The 22,655-nt window shown below is 40.8% G+C and overlaps 1 protein-coding gene across 1 annotated transcript; it reads right to left on the reverse strand.

Moving 5' to 3' along the window:
* Window positions 1–3,549: 3,549 nt before the first annotated feature.
* SKIL (SKI like proto-oncogene) lies at window positions 3,550–22,366 on the reverse strand. The gene is made up of 7 exons (XM_053459759.1): window positions 22,226–22,366; window positions 18,753–20,338; window positions 10,574–10,668; window positions 9,728–9,972; window positions 6,374–6,534; window positions 5,481–5,705; window positions 3,550–4,318 (listed from the first exon to the last, which is right to left on the reverse strand). Exons 2-7 carry the CDS (start codon window positions 19,797–19,799, stop codon window positions 4,157–4,159), a joined length of 1,935 nt encoding a protein of 644 aa, XP_053315734.1. The 5' UTR covers window positions 19,800–20,338; window positions 22,226–22,366; the 3' UTR covers window positions 3,550–4,156.
* Between the last annotated feature and the right edge of the window lie 289 nt (window positions 22,367–22,655).

Genomic DNA, 22,655 nt, shown 5'->3' on the forward strand with positions numbered 1-22,655 from the left:
GAAACAAAGGTTAAAGGTTATTTGTCAACTCTCATGATCCTCAGCCAATCTGTAAGTGACAAAATGTGGGATCTTGTCTTCCAACTGCTGGAAAAAAAATCTGAAAGCCACTATTTAAATGACCCATTGTGCCAATAAGTAACCTCATATTATTCACGTTTAGTTTTTATTCCACTGATCGGCTACACCGTATTTATATTAATAGCCAATGCTATTTTGCTTAATTAACTGATCATCGATTCACTTAAGGAGACTTATTAATAAATAATGAAGTATAAATCCAAAATGATTGCCAAGTCACTTTAAAAACCATACTGGCTGTGAGTTGCATTGCATCGATATCACAGAACCTATAGTGGCTGTAATGCCAACAGATATGGGGATTCAGTTACCGCTGAATACCGAAAGGGGACCCCACCCCCAAATATTCTGCATAAGTTTGCATTTAAAGCACTGGGAACAAAGTGGAATTATTAAGAGGCACAAGACTCTAAATCCAGTGCATTCCTATGTATTTTAATTCAGTACAGCATATAAAGAAGAGGTTTAGAAAATAAAAAGGTGAAGCCAGATTTACGTTAACCCTTTGAGGGACGTGCAATATATCGATGCACTAAAATGTTTATCAAGACACTCTTAGCAAGAACTATAGGGTTAATTACACAAGATTTTTTATTTTATTTTTTACTAAAAATGCCTTTATTCATCTTAAAAGGTGGCTATGGCTAAACTGTATCTCTCATCCTCTTACTTAAGACACATTGCACCTCTAAACCTACACCTAGCAAGAAATAGCTTACCAAATTGTACAAAAATAGGAGATTTTGCCATTTAATACACATTATGTTCCGCCTGCATCATAGTCATAATATATTACGCCTCAAGGGGCTGTGTTTTGGATGCACGTAATTATCAAAGTGCTTGGCTCCTGCATCCCTGAGTAAGTCAGTCTTTGCACACTGCAGTTTGGCCAGCATTCTAGTACCCATCCCTGCAGTTCCTTATTGCCATTGCAGCTACCTTGGCCATCCTAATATTCTGTAGGAGCATCCGAATACCTTCACAGATCAATCACAAATTCACCCAGGAAGGGGTGGTGGGGTGGTGGGATTGGTGAAGTCCTTTTCCATGCCTTTAAGAAGCAGCCAGAAAAGATACCATTCAGCAACCATTAAAATGTTAAAAAATGATAAATATAAGTCTTTAGAAGAAAGAAAACAATCTACTTTTTCTAGCAGGGCAGCCTTCAGGGGGGTATGACCAGTATCTGTGTACGGGTCTTGGCCAAGCAAGGGGGCAGGACAGAGGGACCCAAGACTTCTGATGGGGGACCTGTTTTCTAGCTTGCCTTGGTAAGCAGGATCTGTGTTGGAGAGGTTATTTCGTTTGGCTTTACCCTAACTCATGGCACACGTTTCCCATAGTTTGCCATATAAACATATACATATAGTATATATTCAGCAGCCTAAAGCTTCCTATCAGCTCTGATGGCCTATGGGTAGTTTCCAACCTGCATCCCGATACCACTTATTTCTCCATGGTCGCTTCTAGCAGAAGGCTTGGGATTTTTCAACTGGGATTTTTCTTTGTGAAATCAATTTAAAAAAACAGAAACAAGATGGCCTTCACAAGTATACAAAAACAAAAAAAAGTTTAAAAAAAAATCGCGGCAGTATCAAAAAAGCTGAACATAGCATCTCAACGTTCACTAAATTTACAAAATAGGCATGCATTTACAAATACACCACGTAACAATATCTAAATATTGTCTTTACAAGTGGTATGTAAAAGATGTCGGATGCACACATTAGCCATCACTGCAATGGTATGTGAAGCTTGGTGACATTGATTCAGCTTTACAATATATATATACAAGTTTAAACCCCAAAAAAGAGGAGTTTAAAATTAAATTATGGCAATACTAGCTAGATTTAACAGATGGATACGTAGAAAATAAAACAACGCATATACGTTTTATGCAGATCATCTATTACAACTTAAAATATTTCTGTATTTACAAACAAACACAAATGCCGGGTGTCATGACAACATATAGTAATAAATAAAAAATAAAATGTTAAATTAATGGGAAAAAATTGCTTTTCTGCGATAGGAGCTTTGACATTTCAGACGTAAAACAGTGGCGCAGAACGATACTTGATAAACTATATTGAACGCAACGTTCGAATGTGAAAATCGCATTATAGGGACTGACACAGTCCAAAGCTACAGAGACCCTGTGGTTCGTATATATATGCAGTATTGCAAGTGTCCTGTGTATGGCAGGAATCTATAAATATGATATGATAAAGTTGAGGCAGGATGCTTGATAAGGCAGAAAACGAAGGAATAGTTCAGAAAACCTTAAGTACATGATTAAAGTGTTTAACCATTACTTTATACTATTTGTGCATATATAATTAAACATTCGCATGATATTCCGGTAAGATAAACCCAAGCATTCAATATTGAACCAACTAACGGGGTACTCGCTTTTCTGCTCTTTATACATCTCAGAAGCACAGAACGTTGGCCATTGAACAGCCAAAACCTTCAAGAACGCTTATTAAATGCATCCATTTTCTCGTCAATCTTCGTAAATGTGAAAAATGACATACACGGCCGTGGCAAACGGCCCCAAACATGGCTTCGATTTCAAAGCAATTCAGTATGCTAGAAAAGGAAAAAATGAAAACTAAATTGCAGGGGGGAAAAGGGGACACCTCGGACTCCTTATTCAGAATAACAAATATCTTGTTAATCCGACTGAAGTATAAATTAGTAAGAAATACATAGGGATACAAAGGAAAAGTAGGAGAATACCTTTTGCTGCTAGAGAGCCAGATGACTTGGTAAATAGTGAACGATATTGACCTATGACAGGGTCAGAGAGATGCCACACCAAACATGCCTTGTCTGCTGTACTGCCCGCCGTGTAATGTTGGTTTTTACCACCGTTTTTTTCCTACGTTACTTTGCAAACATAAGTTCCAGGCTGATCATGCGGCATATGTGAAGAAAGGTGTACTGCAGCAACACAACGGTACTCGAAAGGGTTAATGAGGCACATTCTCTGTCATTGTTCTTCATGTCTATTTATGCGCTCAGATGTCCTCTCTTACAAATCCTGTTTATCAGATTACCTAGTAAATTATACACAGAGGACATGTACAGCAGACAAGTAATAGCAGTGATCTAAATATTACGGCCCCTGATTTACTGCTTAGTCCACAGCAGAATTTACTCCTTACGGAAAAGATGACATGGACTACATACATATATATATATATGCAATGCATATCTCCTTCACCGATCCATACTGATTTGATGTCCAGTTCAATAATTCATAAAGCCGGGAGAAAATCTTAAAGGATATTTAATGGAAAGTTTCTGGAAGTGAAAAAAAAAATTAAACCAATATCTCAGGACGCAGATAATAGCTGCTTCGAACATTAATTCAGGAGATAAAATGGGAAAAGAATAATAATAATAAAAAAACCATAAAATACTGGGAGATTCTCACTGTGTTCATGAATTTCCAGACGCCTCTGTTTTCACTCGCAGAGGATTTTTTATTTATTTTGAATTTGAATCCAATGCGTCTTCAAATTGATTAGCATATAATGAAGGCGTAATCCTTCCGTATATATGGTTTTAAGGAGAGATTGTGTTAATACCTCGTTTCCACACCCCAGAACAAAAAAAATAAAGGAAAAAATGTCATAGCAGCATCATGTGGAAAAAAAATGAGGGGCATTGAAAAGTAACATTATATATAATATTTATTATAGTAGAATAAGACGGGACCAAGAAGTGCAGTGAAGACATGGTTCTGAAGAAGAGAGGGCCCACTGCAAACCATGAACCCAAGGATAGACTGCTCATGTGAGGTGGGTTGGTGAGTAGTGACGTGTTTCATACGTGTGATGAAGAAGGGTTGGATGAAGATAAAAAAAATTCCTTAAGCAATTAACTGGAAGTATTAAAACATTGATAGATGCCTCAGCAGCAAAAGGTATCACAAATTGCACATCATCTTCTCACCACCTTTTACAGATGTTATCACGTAACATTATCACGCAGCCGGAAGGTCGGCTCCCGTTTTAGTCCAAGCCACCGAACCATCCCAGGTCCTGGCAGAAGAAGAACTCGTCTTCTATTCACCGTCACCAGCCTTGGTCGATTTTAAAATTTGAAGCTTTAGCTCTTTAATCATCAGCTCCAGCTTTTCTCGGGCTTCCCGCTCTCTCCCGAGCTCGTCCTGCAGCTCCCTCCTGTCTGCCTCGGCCTGATCCAGTCTCTGCCGCAATTCTGTCAGCTGAATCAACGTGAAAAGACACAAGGCACGCTGGTTACGGAGCAGAAAATCACATCGTCGCAAGTGACAAGTTAATTGTAATGGCAATGGGCTCGCTGCATTATTGGGATAATTTAGGTGTTTCCACAACAATGACAAAAGGATATGTTAAAGGATTACACGGTGGAAGCAGACAGCGTAAAATACGGATTTACTCCATGCTCTCGTAAACAAACGCAACAACATTGCTTTTAAGCAAGAACATGAAATGTGAAAAGCATAGAAAATTCATCATCCACTATCCATATATATTAAGAAAACCAACTAAGCAGGTATTAATCCAACATCTCAAGGATCTTATTACAATGTCCTTCGGTGAACGTAAACATTTCACTTATCATATACCAGGTTACCAAGAAAAAGTACAAAAATGAATATATACGCTATGTGTTTATGTATATAAATGAATAACTCAACCATGAGGGAGGCAAATCACATTAGTGGCTTTCTATTATCAATATACCACACAGTGGTTCATTTGCCCCAATGACCTAGTCTTTCTAACCCAATGTGGTCCAATATAGCTCAATTTAAACACGGCTGCTCAAGGTTTGTCGGACCGAAATATAACACTAATCGACATTATATAAAATTGAGAAAATGGTTGCCCTGAGGAAAGCAGGTTTCCAGCACACTTGGACTTTGGAACTGTGCAGTAAACCAAGACTATGTCTTTATCAGTGTTTTGTATAGTATGCATGCATGTCATATCTGGCATTTAGCCTTTGATTTCTTGCAAGTAATTTAAAAAAATAGTTTCCAAATTGTATTTGGAATTTTATTTTGAATGCATGATTTGGCATGGACTCCAATGAAGCAGCAGACAATGCGTGAATGCCAGCAAAATATCTACATTGACATTTCAGTTCGACTGCGCATGTGCAAGAAGCATACGGGGGTATATGTCCCCACTTTAGGAAAAAGCAGTTGAGGAGGAGTTGAGCAACATAAGTCTCTTTTTCTAACTCCAATATCTTAAAAATAACTGTACCAATGGATTCCATGATAAATGGCCACCAATATGGAAAAATGGCGGACGCACAAACTGAATGGCCTGTTCCCATAGATTAAGAAAGCATCAAAGCAGCGTGTCCTCTGGCGTGTTTTCACCTTTGCCACTCACCTGGTTTGCGTATTGTGTCTCTTTGTCCTGGTCTGTGGTAGAATCGCACAGGCATTTCTGTTTTTTCACTTGTTTCAGCTTCTCCTCCAGGTCCCTCTGTTCGTCATACAATTCCTCCATTTTCTGCATATGTTCTGTCTGCAAGGACTCAAACTCCCTATGCAAGCTCTGCTGCTCCGCAGACATCTCCTTCATCGTTTTTGAGCTGCTCAGCATTTCCACTTCCTGCCAGAGAGAGAAGTTTTTTCTTATTATAAAACACGATAATGCAAAATTATCAAAAAACTGCAGCTAGTCATCCATATTCTAGATCTAGGAATTAAAAACAGTAATAAACACTGGAAAAAAACAGGTAAATGTTTTTTTTATTTGCTCTATGATAATATAATGCCAAGCATTGGGTTTTGGTCCATGACACCCATGTAACATATGATTACCAACAATGTGGAGTGTAAGGCCCCAAAAATCCTTAGCAGCTCAAAAAAGTTATGGGCTGAGTTTCACCTTGCTACTAAGGTCTAGTATGAGCCTTGCCCGACAAATTTCATTTGGCAATTTCATTTGGCAGTGACTATGTCCGGTGTCAAGTAAAGAATGAATTTGTTTTGATATAACTATATAACTTATGGTGCGCTGTTATGCCAAAGTGATAATTTTCATTTTACTCTATTGTTGAGGTCCACAAGAGAAACCTTCTGTGGGTTGCACTGCAAGACATTTTACCCAAATTATGCAACCTTGGGGAAGCTTGGAGGAGACTCAATAAGAAGTCTGTGGATACTCAAGACCTTGGCAAGGCTAATTTTAAGGATCTGCTACATGTCATGCTTAACTAAATAAATGAAATGTTGGTCTGTAATCTTAGAATGGCAGACGGTTCCCTGCACACATACCATCTGAATCTGCTGTTTCTTCTGGAGAATGTAGTTGAGTTTTTCTTGTTGTTTCAGGAATGTTTTCACCACTTCTTCCAAAATGTGACCCTTGTCATCCTCGCACACACCGTCTTTATTGCCAGTCGGTCCATCTTTCTCTCCATCTGGAGAACTTTGCTCTGCAACAAGATCAAGATTACACTGAGAGCTGGATTTCACACATCGCTTCACGCGACTTCAAAGGCATCAACGTTAACAGCAGCTAAGCAGATCTTTTAAGAACACATGAATGCCCCAGAGGTGTCTGGGATTAGAGAAGCAGTGCACTATATCATGTCTTAGGTGCTAAAACACAATTCTGACTTCTCTATTACAACCATCTGTTTAAATAGGCTGGCATAAACCTAATACTCACCTGTTGTCTCTGTTAGTCAATTTGTTATGTTACATACTACTTGTCATGTACCGTCTACCCATTGTACTGCGCTACAGAATTAGTTGGCGCTATATAAAACAATAAATAATAATACATTTTACTGTAAAGGGGTGCTCTGGAGCCTTAGAGCCCGCATCACCATGTAGCATTCATTGGTCGTGTACAAGTATAATGTTAATAGATAGCGGTTTAAACGGTAGTCAAGCCACTTATGTCAAGCTACTCAGCTTCCAAGGTACTTGTGGAATGTGTATTGTAGCTGTAATCATTGAGGCATGGGGTATTTGGGCGACTTCTCCTGATAAGCCACCGAGCTGATTCATCATGGCAATGATAATAAAGTCTCGCTTCTCTAATGCAGACCTTTCCGCCATAGGCTTTCATTAGTCAGAGAGTCCCTAAGGGTGACCGAGACTGAGACAATTAAACAGATGCCAAGCATTAATCATTCAAGCAATGCACTAAACTGAGGAATTTGTGGACCTTCTATTTCAAGCGCTGGTTTGTATAGAAGATCCCCCCCTGACAGATTCCAATATTAAGAAGAGCGCAAAGATCACAATTAACATGTAAATACTGATGCATTACGATGAAACACACAGATGGATGAACACATTTTGACGTTAACTCTAACACAATGAATGGGAAAATCACAAGCCAAACTGTCCACCCAATCATTTGCTAAGCAAATTATTTTATAATGTATATTTTGTAATTTAATTGTAACAGGCAACACTGATAAGGAATAGACTCTACAGATTTTATTTTGTTTAGTTCTGCTCGGTTTTATAATTCAGCGCTAACCATGAACTAGGATTGCAATTTAAACCATAGTTCTGCCTGGAAAGGGGATATTGGAAATGCAATAAAGTGGAAATGCTCGGAGTAATATATCCTCTGCATCTTTTATGATCTATGATTGCTTAAATCTTTTTCAAATTTATGCCAAAGACTATAGAGTGAACAGTAAAAAGGCAAATACTGGGAGAAAGCAGTTTATCTTTTACTGCTGCAGTGTGAGTGGCCCAAAGCTACAGCTCCTCGCTTGGTCTTGTGTTACCACAACTCTTAAATGCTTAGCCAGCCAGCAGTCCTGCAATAGCTAGATGGCAACCAAACTGGATTTATTTTATTTTTCCACCCTTCTTCATCTGCTGCCCCATGGTGTCAATCACTCCAATGGCTTCCTATACACTGACCCTGACCTACAGGGTACCCTATATCTCTCTACTCACCTGCTTTGTTCCTCCAACGTCTCTCTTTTCACGTTCTGTACCACTTTTATGAAACTGCCTACCTCGTGCTATCAGACCTTCCCACCTATTCCGAGAAGCATAGAACCTTCCCTCCTAATACCCTCAACCAGCGTGCCAAAGAAACCATCTGCCACGTCTACCCGCAAGATTAACACATATTGTTCTCCATATCAGCTCATCCTCACCCAAACATCTCTCTTCCCGCTCTACCACATCAAAGTAGGGCCCCATTCTCCTTCTCTACCGCTCCTTCTCTAGCACTACAGAATCTGCTGGCGCTATATAAATGTTTCAAAAGAATATTAAGTGAATGTTTTTTCTTCCTAAGCCTGGTGACTTCTTAGTATTATTTCTGAGGATTTTTTTTCCTTCTGCAACACTTTCCACGTTCTTCCTCAGGCAATATATTCAGAGACACCTGCACCATGTCTCAAAACATCTAAGATGTGAAATTCATGCGTCAAGAACAGGAGATTCTCATCAAAAACTTGTGTTTGACGGCTGCACAAAAGAACGTCTTATCCTCTATTAAAGAGAAAAAAAATCAGAGGCAACAGTCTACGATGAAATATATCATCAAATGCACATACTCCCAGGCGAAGGGGTACAAAACAACACTAGTTTTACATGATGTCACTCTGAATGACCTGCGTGCCCCGGCAGAAGGATGTGTTGTACTGAGAATGCACGTTGGGCTTATATTTTTTCATTGATAATTATACTTTGATCTGATCCAACCCATGATCTGGAATTTTCTCAGCATCATGAAACTTGAAATAGATTTTGTTGGAGTTAGCATGGAAATGTTCCATTTAGATCAAACTTCTAATTGGCGATGCTGCCATTCAGAATTTTGAGACGGGATAAGAGCACACCAAGCTTTATTTATTTTTTTCTCCCATCTTAAAAAAGGAAGTATTATTTCAATGAATGAGAGACTATGAGGAAGGCATGGATATATATACAAATATAGATTTATTTTTTTTCTCTTCTTGAAGCTCATGATGCCATGCTACAATTTTCCAATGTGAAGAAAAGTGACAAAGTGCTCCAGGGCCACAGGAAGATCAGGTCTCCAATCATCATCTTCTTTCTTCTCTCCCAGACCTGGGTCAAGGAAGGATGGTGGCCAAAAGGCTCAACGATCTCCCCCACCAAGAAGTCTTTGGGAACCCAGCTTTGCCGTGCCATTTTCAATGTGTCTCAAACAAATCAGTGACCAAAAATCAAAACCACATGCAACCCAAAGGTGAAGTGATTTTGTCCCAATTTAGGCCCCAGCTCATGGCCCTCTCTCATCACCAGGGCATATTTAAGTAGGAAGAATAACAAGTTAAAAGCGCAAGGCAAACAGAAAACCCAGGTCATCAATGTGCACTTATTTGCACCACATCAACATGTGGAGCAAACCCGGGTGCCCTAATACCAAGTGGCTCAAAAATCACAAGTGAGCCTGCTTAGTCAGAAGGCAGACAAGCAATGGGTAACATACAGTATATATAGATTAAAAGTACCATCAGAACCACAATGAAAAAGAAAATAGGAGATTGGGAGTCCCCATATGCTCATATACACCACGATTCACCCCAATGTGAAGCAGAAGCCCCAACATTTAGAAAGAGATTTGCATATATCAACAAGTTAATCCTGGGAAAACAGTTCATCAGAAGGTGTACTTACGTGGTCTGTTACTGCCGCGTATACCCAGCTTTAGATCCACCTTCTCTTGCTCCTCTAAAGAAAGGTCAGGATACGAGCTAGCCGATTTGGGTTTGCTACTCCGAGTCTGCTTCCCTGACTCAGCAGGCAAAGACTTATTGGCATCCGTCTCTTTTCTGTCTGCTTTCGCCTCTTTGCATTGTGTTACAGCAGCAGAGAGGGACACATTTGGTGCAACCACTTTATCATACATGTAGAGATAGTAACTGGAAACATAAAACGCATATAAGCATTCACATCCTGCAGTGGAAGGATTTAAAACCATTTATGAAAGCAAAGCATGCATCCCTCGGGGCTCCGAACCTTGATTACGAGATGTGATTTTGCAGCTTATGCAACTAGCCACGGAATTTGAAGCTACTAAGCAAAAGTGGAATATATATCTGGATCCCGATTTTATTTCTATTTCCCCGAGGTTCAAATTCTTATTTCTAAGAATTCATTTTGGATTATTTCTGCAAATGAGCAGGTGTAACCAATATAATATTGTATTCCCTAAACATTTGTGTAGTGCAGTCCAAATGGCATAACTGTACGTGCGGCAGCTGAAAAATTAAGTGTTATCGCACTTACTAACAAATAATTTAACATAATAAAGGTTAAAGTGAGACACGTGATGCTATTTTTATCATTGGGTTGTGTAATACACCAATTCAGCATTATCAGAATCTATGTCTTATTAATGTCTTTCAGAGCATACCCACACCTACAGATATAAACGCACTCCAACACTTCACACCCGATACCCACCCTGATAATATCACAGTATAGAGGGTATATACATAGTCCTAAAAATCATTCTGTTACCTTGGATGCAGCATTTGCCGTCGGCCTGTCACATCATCTTCTTGTTTAATGACTGGGTACCAGGATGGCAATTCCAAAGTCTGCACATGCTCAACCTGCAATAATAGTAGCACAGCGTCAAACATGGCACTTACTCCATGGTTCCATTTCACCAGTAGACATTGGCTTTAAGCTTATATAAAACCTGATCACACTCGATGTGGTACACCATGGGTTCTACTGGAAGACCCCCTGACAGTACTAAACTGGAGGGGAGGATTCTTGTTATGAAGAACTTAGATTGAGGAGACACCAGGCATCAGCTGACCAACGTGTGACTCTTTTTGCCCATCCAAAATCCATCAAAATATGCAGATTAAGGCACTTTATCTTTGAGCACATTAGTAATGGCATAAGAACCAGTCTCTGGAGTTTTTAAATGAGTTTTATAATCTCCCCGGCAATTATAGATACACTCCAGCACTCACACGCACATGATAGCTGAGCGGATGGTTTAAATTAACTTTTTTCTGTATGCAAATGCATGGACGCACTCAGCAGAATCGTACACACGTACTCCTTGCATCTCCCCCAGCCGTTAGCCTTGTGCCCCACTTGAATATGTATCCATGTTTGGGGAAGCTGGAAATTCTCCTTTTAATTAATAAAAACACTCATTACAGACATTACAGAACAGTCAATTATGCACCCATAATGAATTAAATACAAAATATATATATATTTAAAATTCTGCCAGATATTGCAGCATTGATCATTCAGCATTTTGGAAATATAACACCTGTCAGACAAAATAGCCTTCCCAGATTCTCCCCGTGCCCACGATTCCAATGCAACTACATGTGACATTATTGCCATGCCGCTTTATTACGTTACTACTGACTATTGCGCCGTGTAATTTGCATTCTGCACGCTCCCGGAGATCAAATGGATTTTCTAAGGTCAACAAAGGTCTACGCGGGAATCTGACCAGACATTTGTGCTGTCTAACATGCGAGTCTGTTTACACCTGTGACCGTTTTAAATCAATAAGACCTTATGAAAAGAAAAATATTTGTTATTCAAACAAACAATCAAATTGGCAGCTAGCTCTTACAGATTAGGTAAAAAGAACCATGCTTTTTTGTGGTTGGTCCAAGGATCCCATAGCTAGTGAAGTCCCAATGAAATATCATTAATGGAAGAGCCCCTTCCGAATAATACCCCTTGGTATACAATTACATATTTTTCTGTAGTGTTGGACACCCTACTTAATAATGAAAGGATTTAATTGATGACATCCACTTGGAGGTTTTAAAGTACCTACTGTGCCTATTAGACATAGGTCTTTGGGTTCATCTAGATTATATTACAGATTTACAGTTGTCTACTTTGCCTCTGCCACCATACACTATAGTATACCATGATTAATAGTGTACCTGCCATGTGGCTTGCACTACATGGTCCATACTGCTTGTGCATCCATGATCTCAATAGTGGGTTTTATTCTTTTAAATTGCAGCAATTGGAACAATAAGACAACAATGTGCCACTACAAAATCAATTACTGTTACCCAATTATGGGTATTACAAGATGGGCCAGAGAATCTCTTGTTTTCAAACATTAATATATATAAAATATGAAGAAATGTGTCCCAGCGGTATCAGAATATGCTGTTACGGGTCTCTACTTAAGCCAGCGTCAGTATTCAGGACAGTGAACATCTTTTGGGTGGAAATCCTAGTTTCCCCATTTATCTCACAAAATTGAAGGATAACAGGCTAAGGTTTCAGATGACTCGATGCAGAGTGGAGCTTCCAAGGAGGCAGAATTGAGAAATGTCTTAAGAACCCAACATCCAACTCAAGAGACCAGAGACAAATCTGTTCTTGTTTGGTACAAAGAGAAACAAACTGGACAGAGGACAATCAAGTGGTGGAAGTGTTCCTTCAATAGAAGATGGAGAACCAAACAGCATATAGATTCTAAACTCCCCCCCAAAATGATTAGCTAAAGGCTTCTTGGTTCAGAGAACAATCATAAAACCAAGAAAAGTTGCCATTCTTCCAAATTCTGTATTATTGATGAGGGATTAACTGCAGGTGTTATTCAGAAGCACCAAAAGCTATCCTACTGTTCAACCGATGATCATTTATCCTTGCCTAATATTTATTCTGCTGTCATATTTTATCAGTATATTAATATAGAAGTTGGTGAAGTGAAGAAAGCTGCAATCTTCACTTTATGTGCACGGGCATTACTTAAGGAATGTTCAGTTCCATTATCTCTTAGTGCTTTATTTTAACATTTAAATCATTCTTCAACTTTTGGATGTAACGAAGATACAGTTAACAGAAAGGACAAAAAAAATCCTAGCACAACCTTACAGATGCAGATGACCAAATGGTCTTAAAAGGTCCCTTTATGCCAAATGATGAGGATGCTCTGCGCATACCTTTAAAACCCCCAAAAAACAGAAGCAAATGCGTTTGCCGGGCAGCCTATATGGTTGTCTGTAAATGTCGGAAACATCTCTAATTTATGAGTAGGATTACATGCGGACAATCAGATGTGATTACGTAGATTAGTTAGAATCTTGCTCAACTAGTAACCTTTGTAAGCACCTTGTTCTTTATTACACAATTAAACTGGCAAGGCAGAGTCTTGGAGTCTAAATCAATATCCAGATAAGAAGTGAACAGGGTAGCGATCCTGCCCGACAGCTCTATACACCGGGCCGCGTAACAGTAACGGACGCCACCTTCGGGGACGCAAGAAACCGGCACTTCCATGATTCCAATACTTCCCGTACCTCAACAAAAAGATCCAACGGGAGATAAAAGGAAACCAGCTATGTTTCTGCCATCAACAAGAAGAGTATAGTCCTTTTTACAGTATAGGATTTGAATGTTACTTTTATGTTTTGGACCTTTAGTTCGTCCTATTTAACAGTGAGGGGAACCGGCGTGAGTCGGGCACGGAGAAATAACGTAAAGGTCAAGGTTTTAATTCCTTTTTTTTTTTTTAGTTTTGCAAGAATAAATATTGCTTTCAGCAGTTATGGTCTTGGTAAGGTTTGTCTGGGATAAAACTATTAAATAATGTTCTAGTCTCACGAGCCCGATGATCTGGGGATTTAAATAAAATAAGATCTAAATGAGAGTCTATTTGTGTCAAGCCTGGCAAAGCAATTACTTAAATCACTGGGAAAGCTCAGACAAGGTTTAGCAGTTGTCTGCGGGCTAAACTCTTTATAGAGACCACAGAAATTACCGTTAGATGTTTCCGATCGATACCTGGGTATTAAAAACACCGTGGCTGAAACAGTCTATAAAAGTAAAAAATAAAAAATAATTTAAAAAAATACTTTCAGCCATTCTATATTTTTTTTTTTGGGGGGGAAGCATAAAGTGTTGCAGGGTTTGATTACAAAGCCTCTAGTGCCACAAGATATTACTAAAGCCTCAAATATTTGTGTAGCCCCAGGCTGCTTGTGTTGTGTAGGAACGTGGGTGATGCGCCCTGCACTGCCACATTTCTTAATCATCATTTACAAATCCAGTACAGACAAATGGAAGACCCCGTTTGAACACAACAGATTCTCAAACACCCCCATCCAGAGAAAAATAAAAAACAAAAACCCTTTTTTGATCATGCCAAAATACGTAAAGTCAAAGGAACAACACTTTCCAGGCATGCACTCCGGGTCTAAACAGACTCCCCGTTGGGAGCATTCGCCAAGCCAGTGCCGAAGCTGACCCTTTGGGAAGCATATAACATAAATTTGTTTGGTCGAACAAATCAGCCGTATTTAGCTAGAGGGTGGAGAAAAGGAAAAATACATATGGGGGGGTTGCTGAATTGTACAGTGCTACGGAATCTGCTGGCGCTATATAAATAAATGTAATGTCATTTGAAAGAGTGAAAACATGACTAGGCAGCTAACGTGCATTAAAGTCCATGAGATGGCTGGAGATGTCCCTTTACGTTCCAGACGCCGCAAACATGAGGATGTTTACCTTCGTCTTGACCTAAAGGTGCTATTCCACTTAGACGGAACAATAAATCGCACTCTATTTATGGTAAGCCAAAACAGCTTAGCAGATCGGAAGGTTTAAACACGTACAAAGATGCCTTTTCAGTTTCTATGGCAATAACCAGTGTTCCTGGCACAGTATATATATATTATATAAATATATATATATAAATAAAATAATATGGGTCACTTAAGTTAAGGACACACACTGTTACCTTAAAGTAAAGTGTACAGACAGTAGATTATCCTCAAGCACTGATTATATAGACTATTTTATATAAGCAGCTCTGCTTTGATGTGGTGGTAGCCTTTCAAACAGAACCAAGCTGTCCCGAGACCAGACACAAGCATGCAAAGTATATCTTGGCACCAAGTCAAGACCTCGGGACTGAACTCTCAACACACATCGACATCCGATACACGGGAGGAAGCCCAGCATAACGTTAATTGGATATAGATAGATTATATATATATATATATATATATATATATATACATATATATACACATACACACACACATACATACATACACACACACACAGACACGCTGCTATTTGTCCTAACGTTTGCGCACGGTACGATCTGTTCTGTCACACAAGGGCTGGGTTTTTTCCGCAAAAGATCTCGTGCATATCCTGTGACTTACAGCAATGTCACAGAAATCAGCCGGACTGCCCTTGGAAGTGTTGGTAAGAATGTACATAGACAGAGGCCCGCGATCTCATACATTCATAGAAATAACACGCGTAAAAGAGGCTGGCTGCGTGCGCACCTCGGCTGTATTGGTAGATTAACAATTATAAATTATAAATTATTAGCGGGTTGAGCCACATTTCAGCATTGGTACCGATTCTTTTAAAGGCCCTCTCCAATACAACAAAGGGATTTAATACATGCCGATACAAGAAAAACATTCTCACTTTTATCTCGTTTTAATTATTACTCATTAATGAATAGCTAGTACCAGACCCAATATTCTTGTTTAACATAAACATGTGGGTTTAAAGCTGGCATCAGTCCGCGACAAAAGCCGTCCGTGAATTCCTGGAAGTTACTTTCAGGCCCGTTAGTGTCTTTACTCAGACATTCATTTCCTCATTTGTTTGTAGAAATATTGAACTTATTTTATAAACGCGTATTGCAAATGGGTAAAAAAACATTGTGTGACCTATTCTATAACCATCCTAATCAAGCCATCTGAACAACCACCAACCTCTACAGATCATCCTGACTCGGCCAACCCACCCCCATCCAAGCAGTCCTCTCCTACTCTTTCACTTCCCACTCAACCACCGACTAGATTGTAAGCTCACAAGAGCAGAGCCCTCTTCTGCTTTTGTAGCAGTTTGTTACAGTTTGGGATTTGGATTTTTTTTTTTTTTTTACCGACTGTTGCAACAGCACTACAGAATCTGCTGGCACTATATAAATAAATGTAATGTAACATTTTATGATACCAATGGCGGTTTTTCTTCCTTTCTTCTAATCCAGTTTCCACAGAAGAAAAGCCTATGGCCAGCATTCATCAATCAAACCAACGCAGCCAAGCTTTCTAGCTGCACATTATCAGCTCCCTGCCTGCTTTACTTTGGCCGGGTGATGGCAGAGTGGCGCATACATATAAACACACCACATACCCTGCATTTATATTATATGCAAACACTTACAGACTGGCTTTCAAAAGCCCTTTAAATAATACAACTTGATAGATGGTATTGAAAGCCATTAACCTTCATGGTCTACTGTTCCACTTTGATAAGTTTATATACTGGGCTGATAAATGCGTGTAACATGAGTGGGGTTAGCAAAGAGTGGCCCTCTACCACTTGAACTACTTTCCCCAGGATGCTTGGTTATCCTGTCGGCAAGCTGTGCATAATGGGATATGTACGGTAGTTCACCAACACCTAAAGGGATGCTTTGCTTTTTTTGAACAGTTGTGCTCCTAGCGCATGGTTATGAGAAATGTTTGAAAAACCATCAAGTTTATTGAGCAAATGTTGAATTTATGGAGGGCGGACCCAAGATGCGATATTATTGGGCGTTTACGAAAATAACCACAAGCCCACCATGCGTAGCTCATCCCTGGGAAATGTTGCCTCAGCTCCTTCTCCCAACTTGTAGTCAAAGTAACCCTCCTCATAGATGCCATCAGCATTTACTTTCATATCTCTGTGAACCCCCTGTACTCAACATGCTGGGCAGCTGTCAATGCGTCCAGTGTGGAAACCCTCATCCTTATGGATACAATAGGAATCTCCTTAATTTCAAGAGAATCCTATAAAATCAAGATGCTGCTAGCTGTTCTAAGTCTTAACGATAAACCACAGTTTTATCCATAAGTAGCAAAATATAGAACTTTCAGATGTAGCATTCAGAAGAGTCTACATGCTATCCTACCAGAAAGAACAATGGAGAATTCACACATTCAATGGCAAAGATGTGACCAGCAACAAAATATATATACTGATGAATGTAATACTAATGACCTATTTTTATTATTATTATTATTAGTTAGATAATGTATATGTCCCATTTGTGGACCTGATCCAGTGTGGGACCCAGGAGGCTGCTTACTCTTCTTCTATAGTAGCACCAACTCTGAGGAACCAACATACTGGGAAGCCACCGCCTGATGGATTAGCAGGAATAACATCATGGGCTTTGGTTATGATAATTACCCCCAGAAAATAGTTCCATGGCTTTACAATAAGACACAACATAGAAATAGCCACTTCATATTTTTTAGTTCATCTTCCAAAATTTCCAGGAAAAAATATAAAAATACAATTTTAATTAACTACTGTATAGAGCAAAAATAAATGGGAACAGCAGCAAGATATTCCCAAGAGGCTATCCGATTCTTTCCAGGATGCATCCCTAAACAAAGTAGAATACATTTGTGCTCTGACACAGAGCGAGGGCATTAATTAAACATCGTGCTGCCACGGGTTACATTATTATTCTGATGATGTATTTATATAGCACCAAGAATTTACAGCGAGGGGGTACGGCAGACTCAAATTGACAGAGACACACCGCTTACACGATTAAAAAGGGCTTTGCTTGCAAATTTACAATCCGCATGTGACAAGATCTTGCATTAGTAATACACATAGAAACCCTGTGACAGATTATAGTCTGCTATGGTTTTACTCAAAACAAATCGACAACGGAATACCTTGGATGTAAAGCGGAACCCTGAAGATAAATGTAAATCATTCGTAACACTTACATATGGGTTGGTGGTTGCACATTTCATATTTATAAGATCAGTCCAGATAAATGTCAGTTAAACCAATGATAACATTACTCAAAGTAGGGGGGGGAGAAAGAAGAAAGTAGGGATTGAATAATAATTATTGTACTGAATTATTAGTCCAAGACGCTAAATTAAAATGTACTCTAATTCTGTGTGATGAGTAGAACACCACTTTATTTACTAGAGCCCTTAAATTGGGTAACTTGACAAACAACAGATTTATTTACTAAAAGGTGAGTTGCAGTTAGACTTTAACACATGATATTATTATTAATATAATTATTAATTTTATTTATATAGCACCATGATTTTCCATTAACTTTGAAGTTGGAAGCACAAACCCCAGTGACATTCTTGTCCTCGATAATGGCCCATGAACCACAGGTCATAAGGTGAAGATAAAGTTCTTCAAATCACAGCCACTGACCACTGAATCACCAGCCACATAGAACTCACATAGACTGGAGACGATGAGGCTGCCCTGGCACTTCAAGGCTGGCAGCCGCCAGTTATCTCAGGGCGCCTGACAGGTCGTGTGCCATGGTTTTATTCTCAGGGTGTGTATGGCCTGGCATATCTAGCCAGTGGGCACACACACTGTAGGACCCAATCTGGCCCTGGAGAGGCAGACCGGGTGAATATACAGCAACGTTGGCCCACCAGGCAATCACCCGGTTCCAGTCCAGACCTGCTCTAGAACGCCCAAAGCTGACCTATGTTACATTTTTACAAACTACTTTTTAAATTAAAATTTGATAACAAAAGCCTTGTACAGATACACCACCGCTTGTGTCAACAGATCCAAAACATTGCCAAGATTTTTTTGTTTTTTTACATTCATACGTTGCATCGTTATTGTGTATTGACAAACATGGCAAATACAAAAGTGGGTCAAGACTTACTTTGGGCTGGATCCTCTTAGGTTGATTTTTCCTACTAAATTTCTCTTTCATTTCCTTTAACAGAAGCTTCATCTTTTTCACATCCTGCGAGTCCAGGTGCTTCGAACTCAAATGAACATAACAGTGCCACTTGGCAGAGTCAAACCCCCAGTGGCAGGTCCTCTTGTCTGGAGATCGATGAGAGTGCATGACAAACGTCTGGGTAGAGAACATTCCATAACACTCCAGACACTGAATACACGGGGCGTCTGGCTGGGTATACAACTGAGGTGCAAATAAACCTTGGCACTTCCCCAAACAATCGTGTTCTACTTCAAAGGCACTACCTGTCTCCTTCAATTGCGCCAAAGAGTTTTTTGCGGGCAGCAAGCTACCGTTTTGTGGAAAAGTATGTGGTCGCAAAAGAGCGTTGCATAGTCTCTGAGCGTCAGTCAGGGTTATCAATCCACAGGAGGGTGCATTAAATGGAAGGATTCCCAAAACTTTTAATATGTGGAGCTGGTCGGAAGTACACCGCGAGCAATAGATGTACATTTCATCGCAGACAATGTTAATCTGCTGAAGTGAGAAGTCCCGGAGAACTGAATTTAAGACTTGAGGTAGGCAGAGTCTTTTTTCTCCTCCCACCATAAAACAGGAGATCGATTCCCCCTCCAGTTCCGTCTGCGTGAGTTCCGTTGAGCTGTCCGATGGAATGAGGAGGGGTCCGGGATGAATCTGAGGGGATGGAAGGGGCAGGAACACCGTAGGGGACATGTTTTCTTGTGAAAACCGGGCAGAAAAAGCAGCAGGTCCACCTAACGAGCTTCGACTGCTTAAATTAAACTGTGCCAATGTGTGCTTGAGTCCGGGGTTCAGCTCAGAAGCTGCACAAACAGGGAGACCGCTTGATTTAACACCGTCCCGATTCTCCTCCCCTGGCGATTCTTTATAATCATCTACCTCCATCTTTATAGTCAGAACCTTACTTACAACATTGGGAACGTCAGTGCTGATGTCCATGTCCTTAGCCAGCTTCTTCAACGGGGGACTCCCGTCTTCCCCCATGTTTAAATTTCTTTACAAACCCAAAAAAATCCAAAGAAAATGGTTTATGGCCCCTTTTGCGTTCAAGGAGCGACAATACAACTAGCCAAAAAAATATATTTTTTCCGTTTATGGAACTACATTGCAACTAATAGATATTAGGCTTCTTTAACATGCAACTTCCATTTCCTATTACCAACCCAGACAAAGAAAATGTAAAAATAAATAATAATTTTAAAAAAAATGTTAATCGCCTGTTCAACAAAACACGTGAAATCTATATGACTTGAAAGAGTGCGGTGTGCATATATTACAAAGTGCCCAGGTACAGTTAATTCTCCTTTGATCTGAAGCGTAGCGGCTTTTTTTTGGTCACAATGTTACGAACTTGCATCCACGTTAATATATACAGCGAGCAGAACGAAGCCGGTAGGAAAAAAGGATCTTTCAATGGCGACTGTGTTTTCAAGCACCGGCTAACGTGAGTTACATGCGGAAGGAAGATAAACCAGCGCTCGGCTTCTCGTGGTACGTTACAATCCAGTCTGCCATTTACTTATCTGAAAAATAGAAAAAAAATAAAAAAAATACATTGATAATATTCCTGATTTTGCTCAAGGTCACACTGTTATAACATAAGACGTCTACCTTTAAACGTGCTTTTTATGGGTACCACCGAACACACGTGATGCAGAAAGAAGCCTGCTGCCGTTTTCACAGTCAGCCGCGCATCACGGGTTCACGGGTTAAAAATATGTTAAGACGTTGTTGTTATAGAAGGTCATGACATATCTCCTTTGTGATAAGCTTACATTATCTACACATCATCAAGTCATATGCCAAGCCTCCGTTTTTTTGGTAATCGAAGCCATGCTGTGCATCACTATGGGCGCCGCATAATCGATCGCCAGGATGCAATAAAACTTCCTTTTAATGGCAGAATATCAAGCGTAGATACTTGGAAAAACCCCAATAACGGAGGAGGGAGAGCGAGAGAATACGCGGAAATCTCCCTGAAGGCCGTCATGTGATAATCTTTGTGTAGACAGCTAACAGTTCACTGCAGTCCAGCAGGAGGCTGATAACTCAGCTAGAGACACGACGACTGCCTGACCCCAGAAGCTTCCGCTATCCCTGCCTGACAGTGCAACTGTAAACATCACCCTGCCTCTACTACCCCCAAGGCTGTTAACCATTCGCGTGCTCGAACAACTCCAAATACCCACGAGAGCCTCCGAACACAACGGATACGAATAATCATTAAGGATCTGCTTCTGCCCTCCAAAAGGCTGATTTAAGGAAAAAAAATTCCATTTATTAGTTAAAATAATTCACATTAATTGCCAACGCTGCAGACGATCCCAGGCTATGCATGCGCATCACACCTTTCTGGAGTAACGGCAGCATCCAGGGGTTAGAAGATATGTTTATTATTATTGCTACGGCAGAAATATACGGTCAATCTAAACACGGCTGCTTAAGGGGCGCCGCTAAGCTATGCACAAAAACAAAGGCAAGCGATGCTGACCGGCCGTTCTTCACTTCAAATCTAAATTCAGTGCTTCATTAATATCACCGTTACTGAGCAAAACGGTCTCGTTTGGTGGTCACGAGCAACGCACAAAATTGACATCTTGGCATAACAGCGCTGAACAGGAGCGGCGAGGATGCTTGCAGCACACACTGTGTCATTAATAAGACAAGGGAACAATGGGACGAGGGAATCCCCATTATCACTGGCATTTCATTCAATCATCGCTGTTTACACCGTTAATCGAGATCGCCCTTACAGGGGAGGAACAAAATATGCAGAAGCCCCTCACTGGGCAGACAGTTGAGGGGCTCCTTCTTTCTGTTTCTGACCGACGGATCCATCCTCGTAGCCTGGTGTTGGTTAATGCCCAGGAATCTGCATATGGCTCATGCCATCATCAATGGTCTGTGCCTTCCAGCAACTAATAACACAGCTGGTGCCCTTATTAATCTCCTCGTTGGAAGCCAGCCGCTACGCCAGCTCCGCGGTGCAATTCTACCCGCGAGAAATATCCGTACGCCCGGGAACTGGGGTAACCCCACAAGCCTGGCACTCCAAGCCTGATCAGTGTCCTCGCACCATTACCCCGTGCCCTCCCATTTATCAGTGCCACAAGTGCCCTATGTGTACCCACCCTGCTGGTGACATCTCACTGACATCACAGTAAGTGTCCACTCACCTGCCCCTCACTCCCTACTAACCACCTGCCATAGGTTTCTTTCTGCCCCTTGCTGGTGGCCATCTGAGGTATTTTGCCCAACACCTGAACTCTCTGGACCGATGCCTAGTGCCAAGGTAAAGAGGCATGGCAGCAATCACGGGGTCCTTTAGTTACCCCCAATGATCTATACCCATCTCCCAAGAGCCTCATTGCCCCGCAATCAAACTGTAGAGCCCCGTAGACGTCATTTACCTTGCATTTCGAGTCAGACTGCTCTCCCCTCGTTCCCGATGCCGTTCTGGCTCGGTGTCAGCCAGCCTCCCACCCCCCAGCCTCCCTGTACACGGCCCGTGACGTCACCGCTGCACACGAGCCGCCTCCCTCCTGCCGTCTGTCGGCTCTGTCTGCTCTGTCTGCGGGGCTACGGTGCGCAGGAAGCAGTGACGTCGCTCGGAGGGGGCGGAGAGGGGGAGGGGTGAGCAGAGGGCAGACGGGTCTGTCACGTGACGTGTATGGCTGCGTCTCTGTGACTGGAAGTGTCAGGGAGCCGAGCGCTGCCGCGATAAATGTCTGGGGGAGGCACAGACATCATGGACTTTCCCAGTACAGCGACCCCAATTACTATTATTTAAAAGTCACTAGTAGTAAAACGCTTCATATGGACTGGGTTTTCCATTTAGCT

The sequence above is a fragment of the Spea bombifrons genome, chromosome 3, assembly GCF_027358695.1.
Source record: "Spea bombifrons isolate aSpeBom1 chromosome 3, aSpeBom1.2.pri, whole genome shotgun sequence".
NCBI classification, from domain to species: Eukaryota; Metazoa; Chordata; class Amphibia; order Anura; family Pelobatidae; genus Spea; species Spea bombifrons.